General features: G+C 44.2%; 1 protein-coding gene across 1 annotated transcript in view; it reads left to right on the forward strand.

The window, feature by feature from the left end:
- Positions 1-20227, forward strand: part of FBXO16 (F-box protein 16) — a 51236-nt gene extending 31009 nt beyond the window's left edge. The window contains exons 6-7 of the mRNA XM_022594985.2: positions 1125-1227; positions 18605-20227. Of these exons, the coding sequence (XP_022450693.2) occupies positions 1125-1227; positions 18605-18784 (283 nt within the window). The 3' untranslated portion in view covers positions 18785-20227. The remainder of the gene's footprint in view (positions 1-1124; positions 1228-18604) is intronic.
- Positions 20228-21501: the final 1274 nt, after the last annotated feature.

The raw sequence follows: 21501 nt of genomic DNA on the forward strand, positions 1-21501 counted from the left end.
TATATAATGCTCAGGTACTTCCATCATGAGCCACAAGGTTTCTGTTTGTCTCTCTTTTTGTGATGTTAGTGGCCATTGATGATCATTGCCTTGGTCCATTATTTTAGGCAAACTTTTTCCGGGAAGGGCTGAACAGCAAATACATTAGGCTTTGCAGGGTATATCTCTGTCATAACTGCTCAACTCCAACACTGCAGCCTGAAAATCGCCATTGACCATATGAAAGAAGTAAGCATGACTGTGTTTCAGTAAAACTTTATTTACAGAAACAAGCATGAGTCTGCATTGGCCTCTGGGCTGTAGTTTGTGGATCCCTATTTTGTCCTATTACATACAATAGTTTTAGAAAACAAATATTAGTATTAATACAAACAACAGGATTACTGAAAACAGTTTAAAATTTCTTTGCCTGTGTTTTTGTCCTTAGGATATATTCTACTAAGACTATTCAGACAAATTACTATGTTAAAGTCCCACGAAGTAATTCCTTTATGTGGGGTAATGCCACCAACTGGAGAGATAAGATCATTTATTTCATTTTGTTTTTAGATTTTTGGGAATTTCCTTCCTTCATTTTATTTTATAATTTTGATATGGTTCCAGAGTCAGATACACAAAACAAAGTGTATTTGGAGAAGTCTAGCTTCTGTTCCGACCCCTCCATACTGTTCCCTGTTCCTGACTGGACCACAAAGGAATCCTGCTGATAGGTAACTAGTTTTCAAAATGTCGTGGTGCAGTCCTTCCATTAAAAAATATATAAACAAATACACACACACACGCACACACACACACACCCCTTTCTGAAAGAAATGGTGTCACACAATACATAACACTTTATCCCCCTTTCTTTTTTCATGTAACAATATATCCTGGAGATCACTCCACAGTTATATAAAGAAATATTCTGCCTTCCTTTTTACAATTCACAGTCCTCCATTGTGTGGATGTGTCAGAGTTTATTGTACCCATTCTCTATTGATAGATATTTGGCTTGTTTCCAGTTGAGTGAAGACAATCTTTTAAACCACAGGTACAACAAAATCAAATGGACAAACAGCTATGCCAACCACCAAAGCTTTAAAATGATATTTATAATTTTTCCAATGCTTTCCAATTTACAGAAGAAGGAAAAGACACGAAATGACTCCAGATTTCAACCGACAGTCACGTGATAAGAAAAATAAATCACAGGACAGATCTAAACTAGGAAAAGCACAGTCACTGGTAAGTATTTCTTACAAAAGATTCCCCAACATAATGTTAATGATAATTGCTGGATCTCTAATCCTATTCGCAAGATTGAATTTGGTGTTTCTGTTTGTTTTAATTTAAAAAAAAAAATTTATTTATTTAATTTATTTATTTGGCTGTGTCAGGTGTAGGTTGCAGCATGCAGGGTCTTTGTCGCGGCCTGCAGGATCTTTCGTTGCAGCGTGTGGGCTCAGAAGTTGCTGAGCGCAGGCTTAGTTTCCCTGGGGCATGTGGGATCTTAGCTCCCCAACCAGGGATCGAACCCGCGTCCCAGACATTGGAAGGCGGATTCTTAACCACTGGACCACCAGGGAAGTCCCTGAATTTTTTTTTTTTAATCAGAATCATCAAGTGGTGGTTTAAATCCTAGTCTCTGACACTGACTGACTAGCTGTGTGACCTTGAAGATGCCCTTTATTTTATCTCTCTGAGCCTCTGTTTTCCCACCTGTTTAAAAAAAAAAAGAGAGAGAAAAGCTTGGATGAACTGATGTGTATGAATCTGCTTTGAAAACTGTACAGTATAAAGGGAGCATTATTATCATTGGTTCTTTCTTCTTCTGTGAGTCCTTTGGGGTGGGGGGAGGAGAGCCTATAGAAATTTCTCTATAGAAATTACTTATCTGTAGAGTGAAGGTTCCACTAATCTAAGAAAAAGGCATGATTTTCATAGCTTTCCTGCCACCAGTGGAACATGATTATAAAAGTGCATTTCAAATAACTTCAGAAAAAATGAATTAAGAATTTTCTTTTCTTTCCCTAATTAAAAAATAGCTAATTGACTACCTAATAAAAGTCAGTGATTATGACTAGGGAGCATTATTATTTCATAGCAGACTTTCCCAAATTGTGGTTCTGTACCCCCAATAGATCCCTTTCAGCACATATGAGAATCTTTGGAGCAAAGTTGAAGGGAATAAGGGTGGAATAAACAGTTTCTATTAGTAGTAAACATTTAGAAAAAGGCTGCGGATACACACTCAAGGAAAATTAATATAAAATGGGTGTCAATTGGGAGAGGAATAAGTGTGTACTCATGAATAAGTCACTTTTATAGTTCTCCTTTAAAGCTCAATTACTTTCTGTTTAAATGCATTTTCAAGTGTTATGTTCCAAAAAGAGAGATGAGCTTTTTAAGATAGGGTAGTCTGTATTCTGAGGAGCCAGTTTTGTTGGACTGGATGAGGCTTATCACAGACATATGTACAGATGCCCAAGGGAATGGGGAAGCTTAAAATAGAGCAGTAAAATTGTCAGTGAAAACCATTAATTGAGAAAAATAACTTTATGAGGCTTATCACCCAAGCCATTCAGGCATGCTTCTGCCTAGTTCCCTGGCCCCTCCTAGGCCAGAATTAGAAGACATATCTGGGGGAGAACCGGGAATTTGAAGGAAGATAAAAGTTGGTGATGTATGCTTACAAATTATCAGCACAATCGAAGCTTTCTCTGGCTTAATAAAAACAAAACAAAAATCGAAGGCTAAACAGAAACCTTCCCTCTGGGTTTTTGATGTTTACCATCTGGCACACACTAGCAGGCCTTGCTTAAGTGAAAATAGTCATTATAAATTAACAACTTCAAAAGTTGTGCTAATTAAAGCTGAAAGGGAAGCCAGGGCAAATTAAACAGTGATGGAGAACCATTAAGCTATTAATAAGTGAAGTGTACAATTGTATCGATCTACTTGTATTGTTTCTGTAAATATGCTAATTAGAATCACTATTTCTGGGGACTTCCCTGCTGGTCCAGTAGTTAAGGCTCCGCACTTCCTCTGCAGGGGGCGCGGGTTCGATCTGTGGTCGGGGAACTAAGATCCCACATGCCTCATGGCGAGGCCAAAAAAAAAAAGAAAAAAAAGGTTAAAAAAAAAAAAGAGAATCCCTGTTTCTGCTTAGTTCTGAGGAGCACAAGGCATAATTAAACCCTCCAAAAGTGAGCTAGGATTTTTGACTCTGTAATGGTGTCCGTGATAAGCCTGCTGTTTGGACCACAGGCTGCAGGCGGCTAAGGCCCCCTCCCCGCAGGTGCCAGTTTGCCCCACTGCCCACCACATCCCTCAGAGGAAAAGAGCAACCTCCTAGATGAGGCAAGGTGATTGTGAAAATGAAGAAGTAGTGGCAGTGGGGCCTGAGAGGAGAGGAAATGGGTATTGAGGAAATTCAATTAGGGGACATAAGAAAAGTAGGGAGTAAATAAAACTCCAACAAGTGCAGCTGTAGAGAGAGTGTGGTAGACACAGCCTGGGTGTGATTGCAGTGGAGAAAATCCCGTATTCATTAGATAGAAAATCCTTGCATCATTTAGACAGGTTTATCTAGGAAGATTCAGGAGGAACTCGAGAAACAGGTGACTAGGCAAACTTAGGGGAACACGTTATAAAGCCAGGATGAGAAGGACAGATCACCAAAGCCCAGGAAGGGCCTGAGGCCTGAACACTGGAGTATTCCTTGCCCCTCTAAGTGGCAAAGGGGTATTTGATACTTGGAGAAGTTAAAGCTTTGTGAAATGGAAGGGTTGGGGACTTCCCTGGTGGCGCAGTTGTTAAAAATCCACCTGCCAATGCAGGGGACACGGGTTCCAGCCCTGGTCCGAGAAGATCCCACATGCCGCGGAGCAACTAAGCCCTTGCCCCACAACTACTGAGCCTGCGCTCTAGAGCCCACGAGGCACAACTACTGAAGCCCGTGCGCCTAGAGCCTGTGCTCCGCAACAAGCCCCCCACTAGCCACAACTGGAGAAAGCCCGTGTGCAGCAACGAAGACCCAACACAGCCAAAAATAAATAAATAAATGTTTTGGTTTTTTTTAAATGGAAGAGTTGGAAGGAAAAAAAAAAAGCACGGATGTAAAGTACAAAGAATATTCCTTAGGCCATCTCTCCAGGGCGTGGCTGTCAGGCCACTGAGACATTTTCACTTTTTGCCTGTCATTACTTAGAGCCTTCAAATGTGAGAGTTCTCCCCCATATCGGAAACCTTCTCCAGGAAACAGTTTCAAATCCACGTATATTGCTGTGAGTTGGTGATGTTTTCTATTATCATTAGGTTTGTGTTCTCAAAGCCTGCAAGGGTACCTGATTTCCCTTTTAATTCTAGCACTGCCTCATCATAGCTGCTTCATTGAACCACCTTTTAGAGTGAATCACTGATAGAAGATGGGAATAAAGCCTAGATCCGATCACTAACGCTTTGTAATTTTGAAGGTAGTTTATCAAAGTTATATAAATATCAGGAAATGCCCATTACCATTAGTTACTATAACAAAATTCCATACAGAACAAAGCAATGAAAAAATATAAACACCACAGGACAGCCGGGTACCATCTTAAACTTCAGAGATTTTCCGATCTTGTGTAAAGATGTGAAAAAAATTTTTTTGTTAAATCTTAACAGCTGACCCCACGATTCCTCTTTGGGAAGGGGAAGGAGGGAGCTGTCTCCTCGGGGGAAAGCCGCTGAGGGGCTTGTAGGGAGGGATGACACCTCGAGGGCTTGGATGCTGCAGGCACCTGGGCTCCAGAGGAGGAAAGCCTGCCGAGGCTGGAGATTAGAGGAAGACCTTGTTGCTTCTGCTCCTGCAAGGGGAGTGGAGGGGGAGCAGAGAGAGGGGAGGAGAGAGATAAGACCAGGAAAGAGAAGCCAGCCTGATGGAGAGAAGCTGAGACAGGGAAGGGGAGAGGGGCCAGGTTAGTGTTGGATAGTAACCCATCCATTCCTATCAAATTTATTCCCTATTACTGGGATTTAAACCCCGCCTTCCATCTCTCTAGTAAATTCTACTCAATTTACACATGGAAGCAGGGTCTCAAAAGTCTAGAAACCGGGGACTTTCCTGGTCGTCTAGTGGTTAGGACTCCACACTTCCACTGCCAGGGGCACGGGTTCGATATCCCTGGTCGGGGAACTAGGATTCCGCATGCCGTGTGGCACGGCCATAAGAAAAGGGGGGGGGCAGGCAAGAATGGAAACAGGGGAAGAAGTTAGGAGAGATGCTGGTAGCTCAGACCAGCATGTTAGCGGTGGTATTGGTGAGGAGTGATCATATTCTGCATTGTGGTAGATTGGATGTGGCATGTGAAGAAAAGAGGAATAAAGGATGACTTCACTTTCTAATATTAGAAAGAAAAAAAAGAAGTCTAGAAACCTAGAGAGCCCTTCAGGACAATTCACAAAAACCGAGGGGGTGAGCTTTGGTCTTCCCAGGGCCTGGAATTGGGACCCCAGGGACCCCAGCTGATATCTTGTTTCTCGTCTGTTTTTGTTTTTCTTTTTTCTACCAAGTTAAGTATAAAAACAACTACCTTTTTGTCTCACACTCAGCGGAGGTTAGAAGTCCTCACTTTCTAGGTTCTGATCTGGCCAAGAATTTCAAAAAGCTTGCTATTCACAGCATTCAGCTAAACACAAGTAACAAAATCCTCTAATTGCCGGTTTACTGTTAATTGCTTTAGATAAGACCTTATCTTTTCCTGTGCTTTGCTAGCTCCAGCCTCTGCAGTTACCTTCTTGACCTCTTTCCAGGATAACCTGATTCTTAGTGTCTTGATAGTTTTGGGGGGTTTTTTTAGGCATATTTTACAAAACATTTAATTCACCCATTTCAAGTGTGCAATTCAATAACTTTTAGTGAAATTAGCAAGTTGTGTATCCATCAACATAAATCAGTTTTAAAACATTTCATTTTAAAACCCCAATAAGATCCCTTATGCCTATTTACTCTTTTTCTTTTTAACATCTTTATTGGAGTGTAATTGCTTTACATTGTTGTGTTAGTTTCTGCTGTATAACAAAGTGAATCAGCTATATGTATACATATATCCCCATATCCCCTCCCTCTTGCGTCTTCCTCCCACCCTCCCTATCCCACCCCTCTAGGTGGTCACAAAGCACCGAGCTGATCTCCCTGTGCTATGCAGCTGCTTCCCACTAGCTAGCTATTTTACGTTTGGTAGTGTATATATGTGCATGCCACTCTCTCACTTTGCCACAGCTTACCCTTCCCCCTCCCTGTGTCCTCAAGTCCATTCTCTATGTCTGCATCTTTACTCCTATCCTGCCCCTAGGTTCATCAGAACCACTTTTTTTTTTCTAGATTCCATATATATGTGTTAGCATACGGTATTTGTTTTTCTCTTTCTGACTTACTTCACTCTGTATGACAGACTCTAGGTCCATCCACCTCACTACAAATAGTTCAGTTTCATTTCTTTCTATGGCTGAGTAATATTCCATTGTATATCTGTGCCACATCTTCTTTATCCATTCATCTGTCGATGGACTCTTAGGTTGCTTCCGTGTCCTGGCTATTGTAAATAGTGCTGCAATGAACATTGTGGTATATGACACTTTTTGAATTGGTTTTCTCAGGGTATATGCCCTGTAGTGGGATTGCTGGGTCATACGATAGTTCTATTTTTAGTTTTTTAAGGGACCTCCATACTGTTCTCCATAGTGGCTGTATCAATTTACTTTCCCACCAACTGTGCAAGAGGGTTCCCTTTTCTCCACACCCTCTCCAACATTTATTGTTCGTAGATTTTTTGATGATGGTCATTCTGACCAGTGTGAGGTGATACATCATTGTAGTTTTGATTTGTATTTCTCTAATCACATAATGATTAGTGATGTTGAGCATCCTTTCATGTGTTTGTTGGCAATCTGTATATCTTCTTTGGAGAAATGTGTATTTAGGTCTTCTGCCCATTTTTGGATTGGGTTGTTTGTTTTTTTGATATTGAACTGCATGAGCTGCTTGTATATTTTGGAAATTAATCCTTTGTCAGTTGCTTCGTTTGCAAATATTTTCTCCCATTCGGAAGGTTATCTTTTTGTCTTGTTTATGGTTTCCTTTGCTGTGCAAAAGCTTTTAAGTTTCATTAGGTCCCATTTGTTTATTTTTGTTTTCATTTCCATTTCTCTGAGAGGTGGGTCAAAAAGGATCTTGCTGTGATTTATGTCATAGAGTGTTCTGCCTATATCTTCCTCTAAGAGTTTTATAGTGTTGGCCTTACATTTAGGTGTTTAATCCATTTTGAGTTTATTTTTGTATATGGTGTTAGGGAGTGTTCTAGTTTCATTCTTTTACATGTTGCTGTCCAGTTTTCCCAGCACCACTTATTGAACAGGCTGTCTTTTCTCCACTGTATACTCTTGCCTCCTTTATCAAAGATAAGGTGACCATATGTGTGTGGGTTTATCTCTGGGCTTTCTATCCTGTTCCATTGATCTATCTTTCTGTTTTTGTGCCAGTACCATACTGTCTTGATTACTGTAGTTTTGTAGTATAGTCTGAAGTCAGGGAGCCTGATTCCTCCAGCTCAATTTTTCTTTCTCAAGATTGTTTTGGCTCTTCAGGATCTTTTGTGTTTCCATACAAATTGTGAAATTTTTCTAGTTCTGTGAAAAATGCCCTTGGTCGTTTGATAGGGATTGCATTGAATCTGTCGATATCTTTGGGTAGTAGAGTCATTTTCACAATGTTGATTCTTCCATTCCAAGAACATGATATATCTCTCCATCAGTTTGTGTCGTCTTTAATTTCTTTCATCGGTGTCTTATAGTTTTCTGCATACAGGTCTTTTGTCTCCTTAGATAGGTTTATTCCTAAGTATTTTATTCTTTTTGTTGCAGTGGTAAATGGGAGTGTTTCCTTAATTTCTCTTTCAGATTTTTCATCATTAGTGTATAGGAATGCAAGAGATTTCTGTGCATTAATTTTGTATCCTGCTACTTTACCAAATTCATTGATTAGCTCTAGTAGTTTTCTGGTAGCATCTTTAGGATTCTCTATGCATAGTATCATGTCATCTGCAAACAGTGACAGCTTTACTTCTTCTTTTCCAATTTGGATTCCTTTTATTTCTTTTTCTTCTCTGATTGCTGTGGTTAAAACTTCCAAAACTATGTTGAATAAGAGTGGTGAGAGTGGGCAACCTTGTCTTGTTCCTGATCTTGGAGGAAATGGTTTCAGTTTTTCACCATTGAGAACAATGTTGGCTACTTTCCGGAGAGTTTTTATCATAATGGGTGTTGAATTTTGTGGAAAGCTTTTTCTGCATCTACTGAGATTATCATATGGTTTTCATCCTTCATTTTGTTAATATGGTGTATCACACTGATTGATTTGCATATAGTGAAGAATCCTTGCATTCCTGGGATAAACCCCACTTGATCATGGTGTATGATCCTTAATGCTTTGTTAAGCTTTCTCACTTTTTCATCCCTGTCTGGGTCAAAAGAGGAGGAAAAAGGAATATTCTCTAAAGTGATTCCTGGTTCATGTCATGGAAAGAATAATGGTTTAAGAATCAGGACACCCAGGTTTCTAGCCTCAGCTCTACTGTTAACTAGCAGTCACTCAAGCTATTTGAGTTTTCATTTCCCCATTTATAAGTTTGAATTACATCTTTAAAGTCCATTCCAGGCTAAATTCTGGATCTGTGGACCCCCATAGTTTCCTACCACATTTACTCTCTGCTCTCTCCTTATACCAAAAAAGAAGCCAGTATATTTATGAATTCTGATTGTAAACCAATAAAAACTGATTTCTGTCTTCCATCTTTCTCTTGAACTTTAGAAAACTTAATTAATTACAACAGAAGAATTTACAAAACACAGTTTATGCAGTGGCTTCCTTGCAGGCAATCTTTAATAGATTCCTTTCAATTTCTGATGAAACCCCCAGGTATTCGTTTTATAATGTCTGTTTGGTTTGGATGTGCAGAGGTAAAAATATCTAGAGGAGAGATTTTTATTTATTTAGTTCAGTGACATTCCTGAGAATTCCATTTGGAAGGAAGAATAAGAAAGAGTATGGGCTTTGCGGTCTGAGAGACCTGGGCTTTTTTACTTAACAGCGCAACTTTGGATAAGTTACTTAACCTCTCTGAGCCTCAGTTTCTTCATCTATAAAATGGGAATAATGATACCTCCCTTGCAGGACTGTGGCGAGGACTAAATGCTGCCAGGTATATATTAAGTACTCAATACATGTTCGTGTTCTCCCCCATTAAATACCATCTTATTTTTCACTTTGCTGAACAAGAGCACAGGCTAGGGACTGAAACAGCCTAGGTTCAATGCCTGATCTCACAGTCTTAGCAGCTCAGTGATTTGGGCCAAATTGTTAGCAATCTCAGAGGCTCTGTTTCCTCGTCTGTAGAATAGAGTTAGTAACAACAGTGCTCAGCTCAGAGTAAGCTTCAGTAACTAGCAGAAGCTGTCAGAGTCACACCAAATCATCATGGAGGCAGCAGGGACCAGTGAGAGTGTTGATGGCGAGCAGCTGCTGAGACGCTGCTGAGCTTCCTCTGTGTAAAGAATAGTTGCAGCCAGAGCTATAGGAAATGTAAGCCATATATTTTCTTTTCCTGCCTGGCCTCCATAACATCTTCTGCCTGCTCATTACTCCTCATCTGTGTGGGGTTGTTTTTTTGTTTTGTGTTTTGCTTTTTTATGTAGCTGCTCCGGGTCTTAGTTGTGGCACGCAGGATTTTTAGTTACGGCATGCAGGCTCTAGTTCCCTGACCAGGGATCGAACCTGGGCCCTTTGCATTGGGAGCGCAGAGTCTTAACCACTGGACCACCCGGGAAGTCACCAGTGTTGGGTTTTTGATTCCACGCTCCCAGATGGAATAGCGTGTGTTAAACTCAGCGCTGTGAATTCTGTCTTGTGCCGCTGTGCCGCCTACTAACTACAATATGGACTTTTGTTAATTTCTGATACCTACAAGACCAAAAGGCTTAATTGCTAAGAATCCTGGGGGCAAAATTAACTCTCAGGAAGGGCCACTGCTTAGAGTCTTTGCATTTCTCCTTTGCCTCTGAAGGAGCATAGTTTACTTGTTCTGTCTTGTAGCCTCTGGTTTGATCATGCTACCCATAATAAATTACCCTGGCATTTCCAACAGGAGTGATTCTACCTGCTTCTCTTGCCCTGGGGCCAAATGGCTGCTTCTTTTTGCTGAAGAGTTAAACACAAAGTATTTGACAAAAATGAGCTTCTCTTGAGGATCTACCAGAAAAGAAGAACCGTGTTTATGAGTTATGTGATACTTTTAGTTATATACATATTAGTTATGACGGGTATTTTAATCACTGTTATTACTGGGGTTTAAAATATATACGTGTATATGTAGTATATATGTATGTGCACGTGTAAAACATTTTGTAATACGGTATTTTACCACAAACTACAGTAGAAGCCAATATTCTAAGACATGGATGTTTTGAAATATGAATTCATGATCCCTACTAACAAACAACCATTGGAATGTGTTGGAACACATTCCTACTTTATGCCACCTACTTGGGAGGCTGAATGGTGCCATCACATAATCTTGGATTAATTTATTTTATTTTTTAATTTTTTGGCCACGCCTGTGCAGCCTGTGGGATCTTAGTTCCCCCACCAGGGATCGAACCCGCGCTCCCTGCAGTGGAAGCATGGAGTCTTAACCACTGGCCCACCAGGGAAGTCCCACAAAATCATGGATTTAAGTTTCAAAACCCTGGCTAGAATTTTCTGCCTAGCCTTCCTCCACAGCTGACAGTTTCACCCCAAGTTAAAGACAAACCAAGAACAAAGACAGGCCTGTGGCTTCTTTAAAGCTGTGTTGATTATTTCTCCCTCATACCTTCCTCTGTTTCTCATAGAAGCAGAGTAAGCTAGGAGGAAAAGAGAGCACCCTCTTCGTCGGTGTCACCTGGAGGGGTGATCAGGCCGTCTGTTCAGCCTTCTGGGCTCGTAGGCAGACAGAGGACAGCAGGGGTCCTCTGCACAGAATCCCCAGATGGAAAAGTGCAGGAAGCAGCTCCATCCCGGGGGTGAAGCATCCACTCAGCTGAAGCCAGGATGAGCAGTCACCCCGCTTAGACTCTCCTCCTGGAAGGAAACCCTTCTGGGGAGGGGTCCTCCCCAGACATCTTCATCCCCACCAGTGGCCGTTACTTGTCACTCAGCTCCCAGCCTACGCTTAGGCAATTTACAGGGGTGAGTCGAAGCTGTTTTTTGATATGACTAAAATGAAAAACTCCTGATTTTATGACTTTCAAACGCAATAATCCATATTTACATATGGTATTACCACATCACCCCTGAACTGGGAGTCATCATAAAGTGTTGAGGGCAGATTTTTTTTTTAAGTCCTTATTGAATTTGTTACAATATTGCTTCTGCTTTCTGTTTTGGTTTTTTGGCCCCGAGGCATGTGGGATCTTAATTCCCCGACCAAGGATCGAACTTGCGCCCCCTGCAGTGGAAGTGCAGAGTCTTAACCACTGTACCGCCAGAGAAGTCCTTCTTTAGCTTTTTTTACCGCATCACAGGCTTGGGAAGATTAAATGAAGTAATATAATGCCCAGCAGCCAGATATTTGCAATTATTATTGTTGTTGGTGGTGGTGTTTCTAGAAGAGTGATTGGCACCCTGCAGGGCTATCATTGTTGTGATTCTATTTATCTGTTTTCCATATCCACCTACAGTACTCGTTTTTTGCCGTACGCGGGCCTCTCACTGTTACGGCCTCTCCCGTTGCGGAGCACAGGCTCCGGACACGCAGGCTCAGCGGCCATGGCTCACGGGCCCAGCCGCTCCGTGGCATGTGGGATCTTCCCGGACCGGGGCACGATCCCGTGTCCCCTGCATCGACAGGCGGACTCTCAACCACTGCGCCACCAGGAAAGCCCCACCTACAGTACTCCTTTACCTGATATATTCTCTTAAGGGATCCATGGGTTTATCGAATGGTGTTGTTTGTATCAGTGATCATTTGCAAATGTCTGCAAATAACATAAATGGAGAACAACAAAAAAAATTCAACTGGGGAGCGACAGACACAGGTGTATAGTATACACACTGGTATGCAAATTTTCCCTGTAACAGCCCTTCTTGGGCCTTAGCCTCCTGAGGAGCCCCCCTCTTTCTGGGGTCACTCAGCCTCAGTAGCCTGTTGCCTTTCTCACTCCCTTCTCTGTGCCCAATAAAATGACATCCAGCCAGAAGATAGGAATTTTCTCTCCCTGCTTCATATTTCCCCTGCAAGGTGGTTTCAGCCATTGCCCTGAAATGAAAGAGAAGAAGTCGTTCGTATGTGTATTCATTTATCCAACAAGTATCTTACAGCCACTGGAGGGAGCTCGAGGGATGTGTGACCCTAACAAGACCCAGTCGTGCCCTCGTGCCCTCGAGGGACTTAACAGGCTGAGGGGCAGGCTCCAGCCGCGTAGGGATGACTCCTGGGTATCTGGATTGGGCGATTGCATAAAGGTTCATGCCATCTCCTACTGAGACTGGACATGGTTGGTGTGAAGTACCTGCGGGACGACAAGTAGGCACATTGAGAAGGGAGCTGAATGTATGAGTCAAGAGCTTGGCGGGGAGAGCAGGGCGAGAGATATAAATCCAGCAGTTGAAGATTTAGGCACTGATTGCCCAGGAAGTGGGCTAAGAAAAGAACCCCAGAGAGTTCTGATGTGTGAAGCATGGCTTTCCATGCATCTTCTCCCATGTCCTTCCATTTAAAAACGTGACAGCAACATGGAGAGAAACTATTGTGTAAATATCTCTAGAAAAAGAACAGTAAGTTCAACTGATGAAAAAAATACATTTAGGGGCTTCCCTGGTGGTGCAGTGGTTGAGAATCCGCCTGCCAATGCAGGGGACACGGGTTCGTGCCCCGGTCTGGGAAAATCCCACACGCCGCAGAGCGGCTGGGCCCATGAGCCATGGCCACTGAGCCTGCGCGTCCGGAGCCTGTGCTCCGCAACGGGAGAGGCCACAACAGTGAGAGGCCCGCGTACCGACAAAAAATAAAAAATAAATAAATAAATATACATTTAAATTACCCGATTCTGTCTTTTTAGGAGCAGGTTGAGGAAAGGAATACTCTATGTGAAGATGCTCCGGTACTGGAATTACTGGTAGATTGCATGACTGTCGACACCCTTAGCCCATCAGAAAACAGGTGACGGCAGACAGACCTGCATATATGTAAAGATAATTTATATCAGGGACTTCCCTGGTGGTCCAGTGGTTAAGACTCCACACTTCCACTGCAGGGGGCGCAGGTTCAATCCCTGGCCAGGGAACTAAGATCCTGCATGCTGTGTGGCACAGCCAAAAAAAAAAAAAAAATTATATCAGCATCGTTTCTAAGAGCAAAAGATTGTGAACAGCTCAAATAGCTATAAATTTGGCTCATCTATAAATGGACTATAATACAACCCTTGAAAGATTGAGGAAGTTTTTATTTTTAAGTTCCCTTATGCTTCTTTCTTTTTAAAATTTTATTTATTTGGTTGCGTCGGGTCTTAGTTGTGGCAGGGGGGTTCCTTAGTTGCAGCTTGCGGGCTCCTTAGTTGCAGCACATGGGCTCTGTAGTTGTGACAGCCAGCCTCCTTGGTTGTGGCTCCAGGGCTCCTTAGTTGCAGCTCTCCAGCTCCTTAGTTGCGGCACACAGGCTCTGTAGTCGTGGCATACGAACTCTTAGCTGCGGCATGCATGTGGGATAGTTCCCTGACCAGGGATCGAACCCAGGCCCCCTGCGTTGGGAGAGCGAAGTCTTATCCACTGTGCCACCAGGGGAGTCCCCAAGGAAGTTCTTTAAGTACTGTTCATACATGCAGGCACACACACACACACACACACACATACGCATACTCTCATATATATAGTGAACAAAAAATGATGGTATATTACCAATTGTATGAAAAAGGAGAGAGGGAGAATATATTTGCATTTTATGTGTATATTTGCTTGCAATGTATAAATATCTCTGGAAGGATACACGGGAAAAAAAGATCATCTTGGTTGCCCTTGAGGAAGAGAACTGGAGGACTCGGAGGTGAGTGGGGGAGATTTTTTTTTCACTGTCCCTTTTTGTATCTTTCCAATACTCAACTATGTAGAAAAGTAACCTGTTCAAAAATAAACAATTATTTTAAAAAAGAGAGAAAAGGAAAAAAAGTCAGTGGAGCTGTAGGCAAAAGCTCTTAAGGGAAGAATCCCATGTAGGATAGAAGTGTAGTAAAATATGTCTTGCCTGGTCTCCAAGTGCTCAGAAGTGAAAGTTCTTGAAACCGCTTGAAATAGGGGTTCAACTGTCCTGCTAAGATAGTCCTTGTTAAGTCTTTGCACTGAAGAAATGGACTTTTCTGGGGGAAGGACCGAGACGGAGTTTCACAGCAAGGCAGCAGCCAAAGATGAATAGGAAGTAAAAGGTTTGATGAGCCCCAATGTGAAGGAAAACCCTAGCCTTTCCCTCCTGTTGTACGAAAAAACCTCAGCCCCGTCTATCTCCTAAGTGCTTCTTTTACTTCTCACACAAAACACACATTTCTGGCACTTCTGGTCACCAAGGGTGTGGGCGTTTTCCCCACACCAAGCAGTTCTCTGCAACACCAGCTGGGTGGCCTGCAATTTAACTCAGTTCTGGCACCATCTACCTGGAGACGGCGTCAGAGCCCACAGGATAAGGGCTCAGTCCCACAAGACTGCTCTCCGCTCTCCTCCCCCACACTGCAGTCACCAGTGTCACCTGTGCTTCTGACTAAGCAGCTATAGATCAGAGGTTCCAACGACCCCCTCCTTGGGTTTGATTAATTCGCTAGAGCGTCTCACAGAACTCAGGGAAACACGTTTGCCAGTTTATTAAAGGATGTGATAAATGACACAGACGTACTGCCAGATGAAGAGACACATAGGGCGAGGTCTGGGAGGGTCCCAAGCACAGGAGCCTCTGTCCCCGTGAAGTTGGGGTGTGTCATCCTCCCGGTGTGGATGTGTTACCCAAAAAACTGGATTTGCCTTTTGGTGGGTGTCGAGCCAAGAAACATGGCCAAACCAAAGAATGGGAGAAGGAAGGAAAGGAATTATTATTTGCAGCAAGGAAGGAGAGGGACTTCCCCGGTGGTCCAGTGGTTAGGACTCCATGCTTTCACTGCCGAGAGCCCAGGTTCAATCCCTGGTTAAGGAATTAAGATCTCACAGCGCAGCCAAAAGAAAGGAGAACACCAGGGATCTTTCCCAAGCTGTGCCTCCCTGAATAGCAAAATTGGGGAAGTTTGAAACTAAGGATACACGCATATTCATGAAGGGTCTTAAGCAGTGGAAAATTCAGTGTAGAATTGGGGTGAAGGTTGACAGAGTGCAGGCTTCAACTGATTGAAGTCACGAGGGTCTGAAAAGGTCAACGTCATCATTCCATCCTCCACCTGGGTGGCGGCCTTACTTTCTGCCCCCAGAGATATGTATGCACTCAACGATATGTATCAGATTGTTATGTATCTCTTTTTTTTAAAACATCTTTATTGGAGTATAATTGCTTTACAATGGTTAGTTTCTGCTTTATAACAAAGTGAATCAGCTATACATATACATATATCCCCATATCTCCTCCCTCTTGTGTCTCCCTCCCACCCTCCCTATCCCACCCCTCTAGGTGGTCACAGAGCATCGAGCTGATCTCCCTGTGCTATGTGGCTGCTTCCCACCAGCTATCTATTTTACGTTTGGTAGTGTATATATGTCCATGCCACTCTGTCACTTCATCCCAGCTTACCCTTCCCTCTCTCCGTGTCCTCAAGTCCATTCTCTACGTCTACATATATCTCTTGAGAATCTAGGACTCTTTTATCACAGAACCATTGTTTCTTGACTGCTTTTTCTTTTGTTCCCTTAAGATCATTAATTACTGAGACCTGTTCAAGGGCAAGCATTGTGGCCAGGCTTAGATCACAAAATGGCTTAGGTCAAAATGGGTTCTCTTGTGTCAAGCAAGCCATGCCTGTTTCTCTTTTCTCCGGGGACCCCCTGCCCTTTCTGCTTATAATACCCAATGTTAGTGTAAAAGAAATATCCAGTTATTTTAACCAGATCATCAGATGCGCTGGACCAGGACCCAAGACTGTCAGATTTGTACCCTTTTATATAACTTCCCCATATTTTGCCCTTATATCTTGTCTTTTCTCTTGTAATGATGGACATTAAAGTCTTAAAATGAAAAGGGTCTGCAAACTTGTTTTCAGGGACAGCAAGGAAGCCTGTATAGTCAGGCCACTCAAGATGGCTGTTCTCTTGCTCTCTGTAAGTCCTCTGCCCTACCAGGGCCTGTGTCACCTATATCTGACGCACGTGACTGACCTTCCTATGTACTTGCCTCCGCCCCAGCTAGTGATTGTTCTTATCAAAGGGGTGGTGAGGGGCGTGCCTCTCTGCTGGTTTCCCTGGTAACCAATGAGCCCACCTGACGTCATTTTCCCTATAACTGGTAACCGCCCCCCCCGCCCCCGCCACCGCCACCGCCCTGGGAGCGGAGACTGCCGCCATATCCTGTCTGCAGCTTGCTGCAAATGGGGGGACCTTGCTTCAGACATGTAAGCTCCCCCATCCATTAAACCATTGATGTCTCTGTTGTTGACCTCAGGCTCTTTCTTCAGTCTTGAACCCCGGCAAGTGCAGGGCCCATAGGCCTGCGGGGTGCAGCCCAACAGGTGGACATAACGAGACCATCTTCGGGAACCCATCTAGGAGGGATGAGAAACCCACAGTCTGAGTAGGTGGTGACGGTTACTAGGAGGAGAGGAGGGGGGCGGGGGAGTCCCTGGGACGTGCCAGGGTGGAAGAGGAAAGCTTGAGGGGAGCCTGCCTGGGCCTGTGAATCTCCCTGGGGGACTTAGGAGAAAGGGTTCCTCAAGTACAGTGATAAATTATGCTTTGCACTGTAATAGGATTAAATTTGCAACTGTTACAGATGAGGTGTTACTAGCCCATTCTTGTATCACAGAAAGCTAGGCTTTTTCTCCATTCAACAGGTATTATTTTATTTTCATTGTTCCTAAAATGACACAAAGGAAGGCTTCTGTTTGTTCTCTTACCTTATGCTGATCTTAGAACAACACAAAAATACTGACTACGCTGATCTTGAAACAACACTGACAACTTCAAACATGGGAAGATGACTTACTCCCATTCTGTCCCCCTTTCCTCTTGGATTCGAACCACTGGCTTTGTTTAACCCCAGTTTTGCCTACTCTTTCCCAGAAAAGTCACCAGCAAACATGGATGGATCTACTAAAGGCAGGACTGTAGATTCAATAGGGTGTGGGACTCCAGCTTTGTTCTCAGGGAACTGACAGTCTCATCAGGAGACAAATAATTATTGGGTTGGCCAGAAAGTTCGTTCAGGTTATCTATGTTCCAGAAGAACCCGAGCGAGCTTTTTGGCCAACCCAATACATTCAGAAACGGGTACTAACGCCCGAGAGCATACGTTCAGTGCTAAGTTAGGGGTCTGGATAATAATGGCTTCAGGAATGCAGCTGAGGGCAGAAATCCCTGAGGGTCAATACACTGAAGCTTCTAGGAGAAGGGGGGCCTCCAAGGACAGATTTAGAGAAGGAGTAAAGAGAGCACCTGAGGCAGGCGGAGGGTGTGGGCGAGACCAGCCCGTGTGGCACATCTCTGTGGAGGAAGAGGCACCTGGTTCGCTGGAGACAGCAGTCACGGCGGAAGCAATTTCTGATTCAATGACAGTCTAAAGTAGGATTTTCCCCGGATTAATAGAAACCCTGTGCGTTGCAAACATAGCTGTCAGAGCATTAGAGGGATGTAGTGGATGAGCTGACTGCTGGGACTTGGCAGCTGAATGTGCACGGGGAGGGGGACAGTGTTTGAGGAAGTTCAGCATCTGTACATCTGCCAGCCCTCCTATGTCGCTCTGCGCACAGCCGGGGCCAAGATGCGGGTGAGCGTACGTCCCTCCCGTCCCCTGCAAGCTCAGCTCGTATTATTTCTTTCTCTTGTTCTCTCCATTCTTTCCTCTTTCCGCTCACGGCCAGATGTCGAGGAGAAATCCTTTCTCGCTGTGAGTTTTGGTTGGAGTGTCAACCTGTGACATTCGCCTTTTGTGTGCATGCCCAGGTTAGTAGGGAGGATAAACGATGGGAACTCTACCGACACCCACCTGGTCTAAGAATCACAAGTCTCCAGATCTAGCTCTAATGCCTTTTAGCTCCATGAACTTGAGCTGGCCCTTAAACTACCTGTCCTTCGGTTTCCTTTATTTGTAAAACGGAGATGTTAATACCTCCCTACCTACGTCGCAGAATTTTCTTGAGATTCAAATGAAATATAGTTGTAAGAGCACTTTGGAGACTAAGGAACTTAGTAACTCAAGGTGAAGATGGTGGGGACCGGGGTGGGGGGGAGGTGGTGAAGTTGGGAAACTCAATACATCCCATCCAGCCCGGTGATTTTATAAAATCGTTTTTTATCATTTAAATAATTTTAACTATATAGCTTTTTTGGATGTTTTAACGACTCTCACTCTAGTGATATCTTTTTCCTCCCTAGATATCCCTAAGTGCAGAACCCAGCAACCCCCTACACATTCCAGCTCATCTCGCTTGGCTTCCACATCGACCAGTGGGGCTCCCAGCCACTGAAGCAGCAACGAAAACTCTCATGCAGCATCTCCAGAGACACTCTGGGCTCCAATCATTACCCCAGGCCTTCCAGCCAAAGTTGATTTAAAAATGTGAAAGGATTTTTCTAGAAATGACAGGCTGCTCTACATGGAGAGTTGGATGTTAGTTGGCTCCTTTATTAGAAACGGTTTAGGTACCTTATTGTGAAAGTGAGTCCTACAGTATTTCGGTAAAAGGTATTCATGGCACAGATGTTGACGTATTTACAAACTGAGATAGAAATGTGATGATAGATACCATGGGGTTGATAAAGGGACATACGATAGCACCGTTGGTGAGACTGGGTGTGTGAGGCAGGGTCCCAGAAGGATAAGGCCAGCACATTCCCAAGGCTACTTGAGCAGTTTAATGATGGGAGTGTTTTTTCTAGGGCTGCTGTGACAAACTACTGCTATTTGAGTCCACTCAGGCTGCTATAACAAAAATACCATTGACGAGTGGCTTATAAACAACAGACATTTATTTTCTTACAGTTCTGGAGGCTGGGAAGTCCAAGATCAAGGTGTGGGCAGGGTTGGTTTCTTCTGAAGCCTCTCTCCTTGGCTTGCAGATGGCCATCTTCTCCCTGTGTCCTCACACGGTCGTCCCTTTGTGTGTGTCTGTGTCCTAATCTCCTCTCCTTATAAGGACACAAGTCCGATTGAATTAGGGCCCACCCATATGACTTTGTTTAACCTTAATGACCTCTTTGAAGATACTCTCTCCAAAGACAGTCACATTCTGCGGTCTCGGGGGTTAGGACTTCAACATAGGAATTGGTGTGGGGAGGTTACAGTTCAGCCCTTAACCCACACTGTGGATGGGGTTAAGAGAATCAAGACGAGATGGTGAAGCCCCTGGAAACTAGCAACAGCAGAAGCCTTTATCATCCTTTCGCCTGAAGAAGCAAAAGAGAAAGGGCATGCTATTCCTAGAACCCAGTGAGAGCTGTAGCCACGGGAGAGGGACTGCCCAGCCTATGGTGTATGGTGGAGGAACGCAGCCATGATGGAGACCAGGGCCTAGCAGGGAGGGAGGGAGAAGACCCACCCCTCTCTCTCGCCACTCTTCACACTCCAACAGCACTTCCCTTTGGTCAAACCCACCTGGAAGTCAGAGAACAGAGAAGCCTGGGGGATGCAGCTCGTAGGTGTCAGCCTTTGAGCCAGGGAACAGGCTGACAGGTGTGGCCAGGAGTGGGCGGGGAGGGGTAGGATTTGGGTGGGACGATGAAGAATCACCAACACGATGGTGGAAACATAGACATTTCCAAAGGAGGAATTATGATGCATATTCAGGCAACGTAAATGGGCTTTAAAGAGTTACTGGAAAACAGAAAATGCTACTTAACTGCAAAAATATAAGTCGTACATTCTAAACTAAACCACCTGCTCATGTAACCATTTCCAGGTCCCAAAAGTGACCATTCTAGGATACTTATTTGCATAAGTAAAGCAGAATGGTAGAAAAACAACTATGTTTGTCAATCTTGTCATGTTGAACACTTATGTTCTTACTTTATATACTGTAATGTAGGTATTTTTGAATGGTTCAAAATGGTGACCTGGCAGCATGGCCCAAGATACAGTGGTTTGGATGCCCAAGTGATCGGTGGAGGACAAAACATGACCAACTTAGAAATGACTGGTTGGCATCACCCAGGATGAAGCCAATATGTGGCTCTGAGGCAGAGAAGAAAGAAGACACACCCAGAATGAGACCTTGTGTTCTTCCCATGGGCAAAGCAGATGGCTTTGAGGGTTTCCTCTTCCTGGGGCCTGAGCCCTCATGGTCAGCCCCCAGGAGCCAGGGGCAGCTGTGTAAGCTGGGGTGGGGGGACCTGCAGCTCCAGGATTCTGCCCCGCTTTGTCCCAGTGAACTCCTGTGAATATGTCAGGAACCAGTCATGTTGGAGGCCTATGTCTGAATGGGCCAGTCTGGAGTAAGTCCCCAGCCCTTTCTGGAGTAAACTAGGATATCCTGGGGCAAGGACATAATCAAGAGAAAAAAGGGCTTGTCCAGTAGAAGTGGCTCCATCTTGTCTTAAGCTGTATTGGGTTATCTATTCCTGTGAAACAAACCGACCCCAAACTTAGTTGCTTACAGCTGTCTGTTATTCTCCTTTTGAATCTGCAGTTTGGGAGGGGCCTGGGGGAGAGCTTGTCTCTGATCCACACGGCATCTTCCCCCCAGCAGAGGGCTGGAAGGTCCGCTTCCAAGATAGTGCAGGAACATGGCTGGAAAGTTGGTCCTGGCCGTCCACTGGGCACTCAACAGGGCTGAGGGTTGGGGGCCTCTGTTCCTCTCCACGTGGGCTGGGATTCTCATTGCATGGGGGGTGGGTTCTAAGGACAAAAGTCCCAAGAGAGCCAGGTGGAAACTGAATCACATTTTTATCCTAGCCTGGCGTTGGGCTGCACCCCACAGGCCTGCAAGGCCTGTACTTGCCAACTTCAAGACTGAAGAAAGAGTCCAAAGTCAACAACAGAGACATCAGTGGTTTAATGGATGGGGGAGCTTACACATCTGGACCAAGGTCCTGGAGCAACACCTCACGGTGTGGGGTGGACGGCAGGCAGGATGCGGCGGCAGTCTTCTTTCGGGGTGGACCGGGGGGTGGGGGGGTGGGGGGAGTGGAGATTACCAGTTATAGGAGAATTGACGTCAGGTGGGCTCATTGGTTTCCAGGGAAAGGAGCAGAGGGGCACGCCCCTCACCAACTCTTTAATAAGAAAATTATCAGCTGGGGCAGAGGCAAGTACGTAGGAAGGTCAGTCGTGTGTC

Source organism: Delphinapterus leucas, chromosome 6 (genome assembly GCF_059928025.1).
Source record: "Delphinapterus leucas isolate spDelLeu-1000000601 "Yukka" chromosome 6, BTC_Dleu_Yukka2, whole genome shotgun sequence".
NCBI lineage: Eukaryota > Metazoa > Chordata > Mammalia > Artiodactyla > Monodontidae > Delphinapterus > Delphinapterus leucas.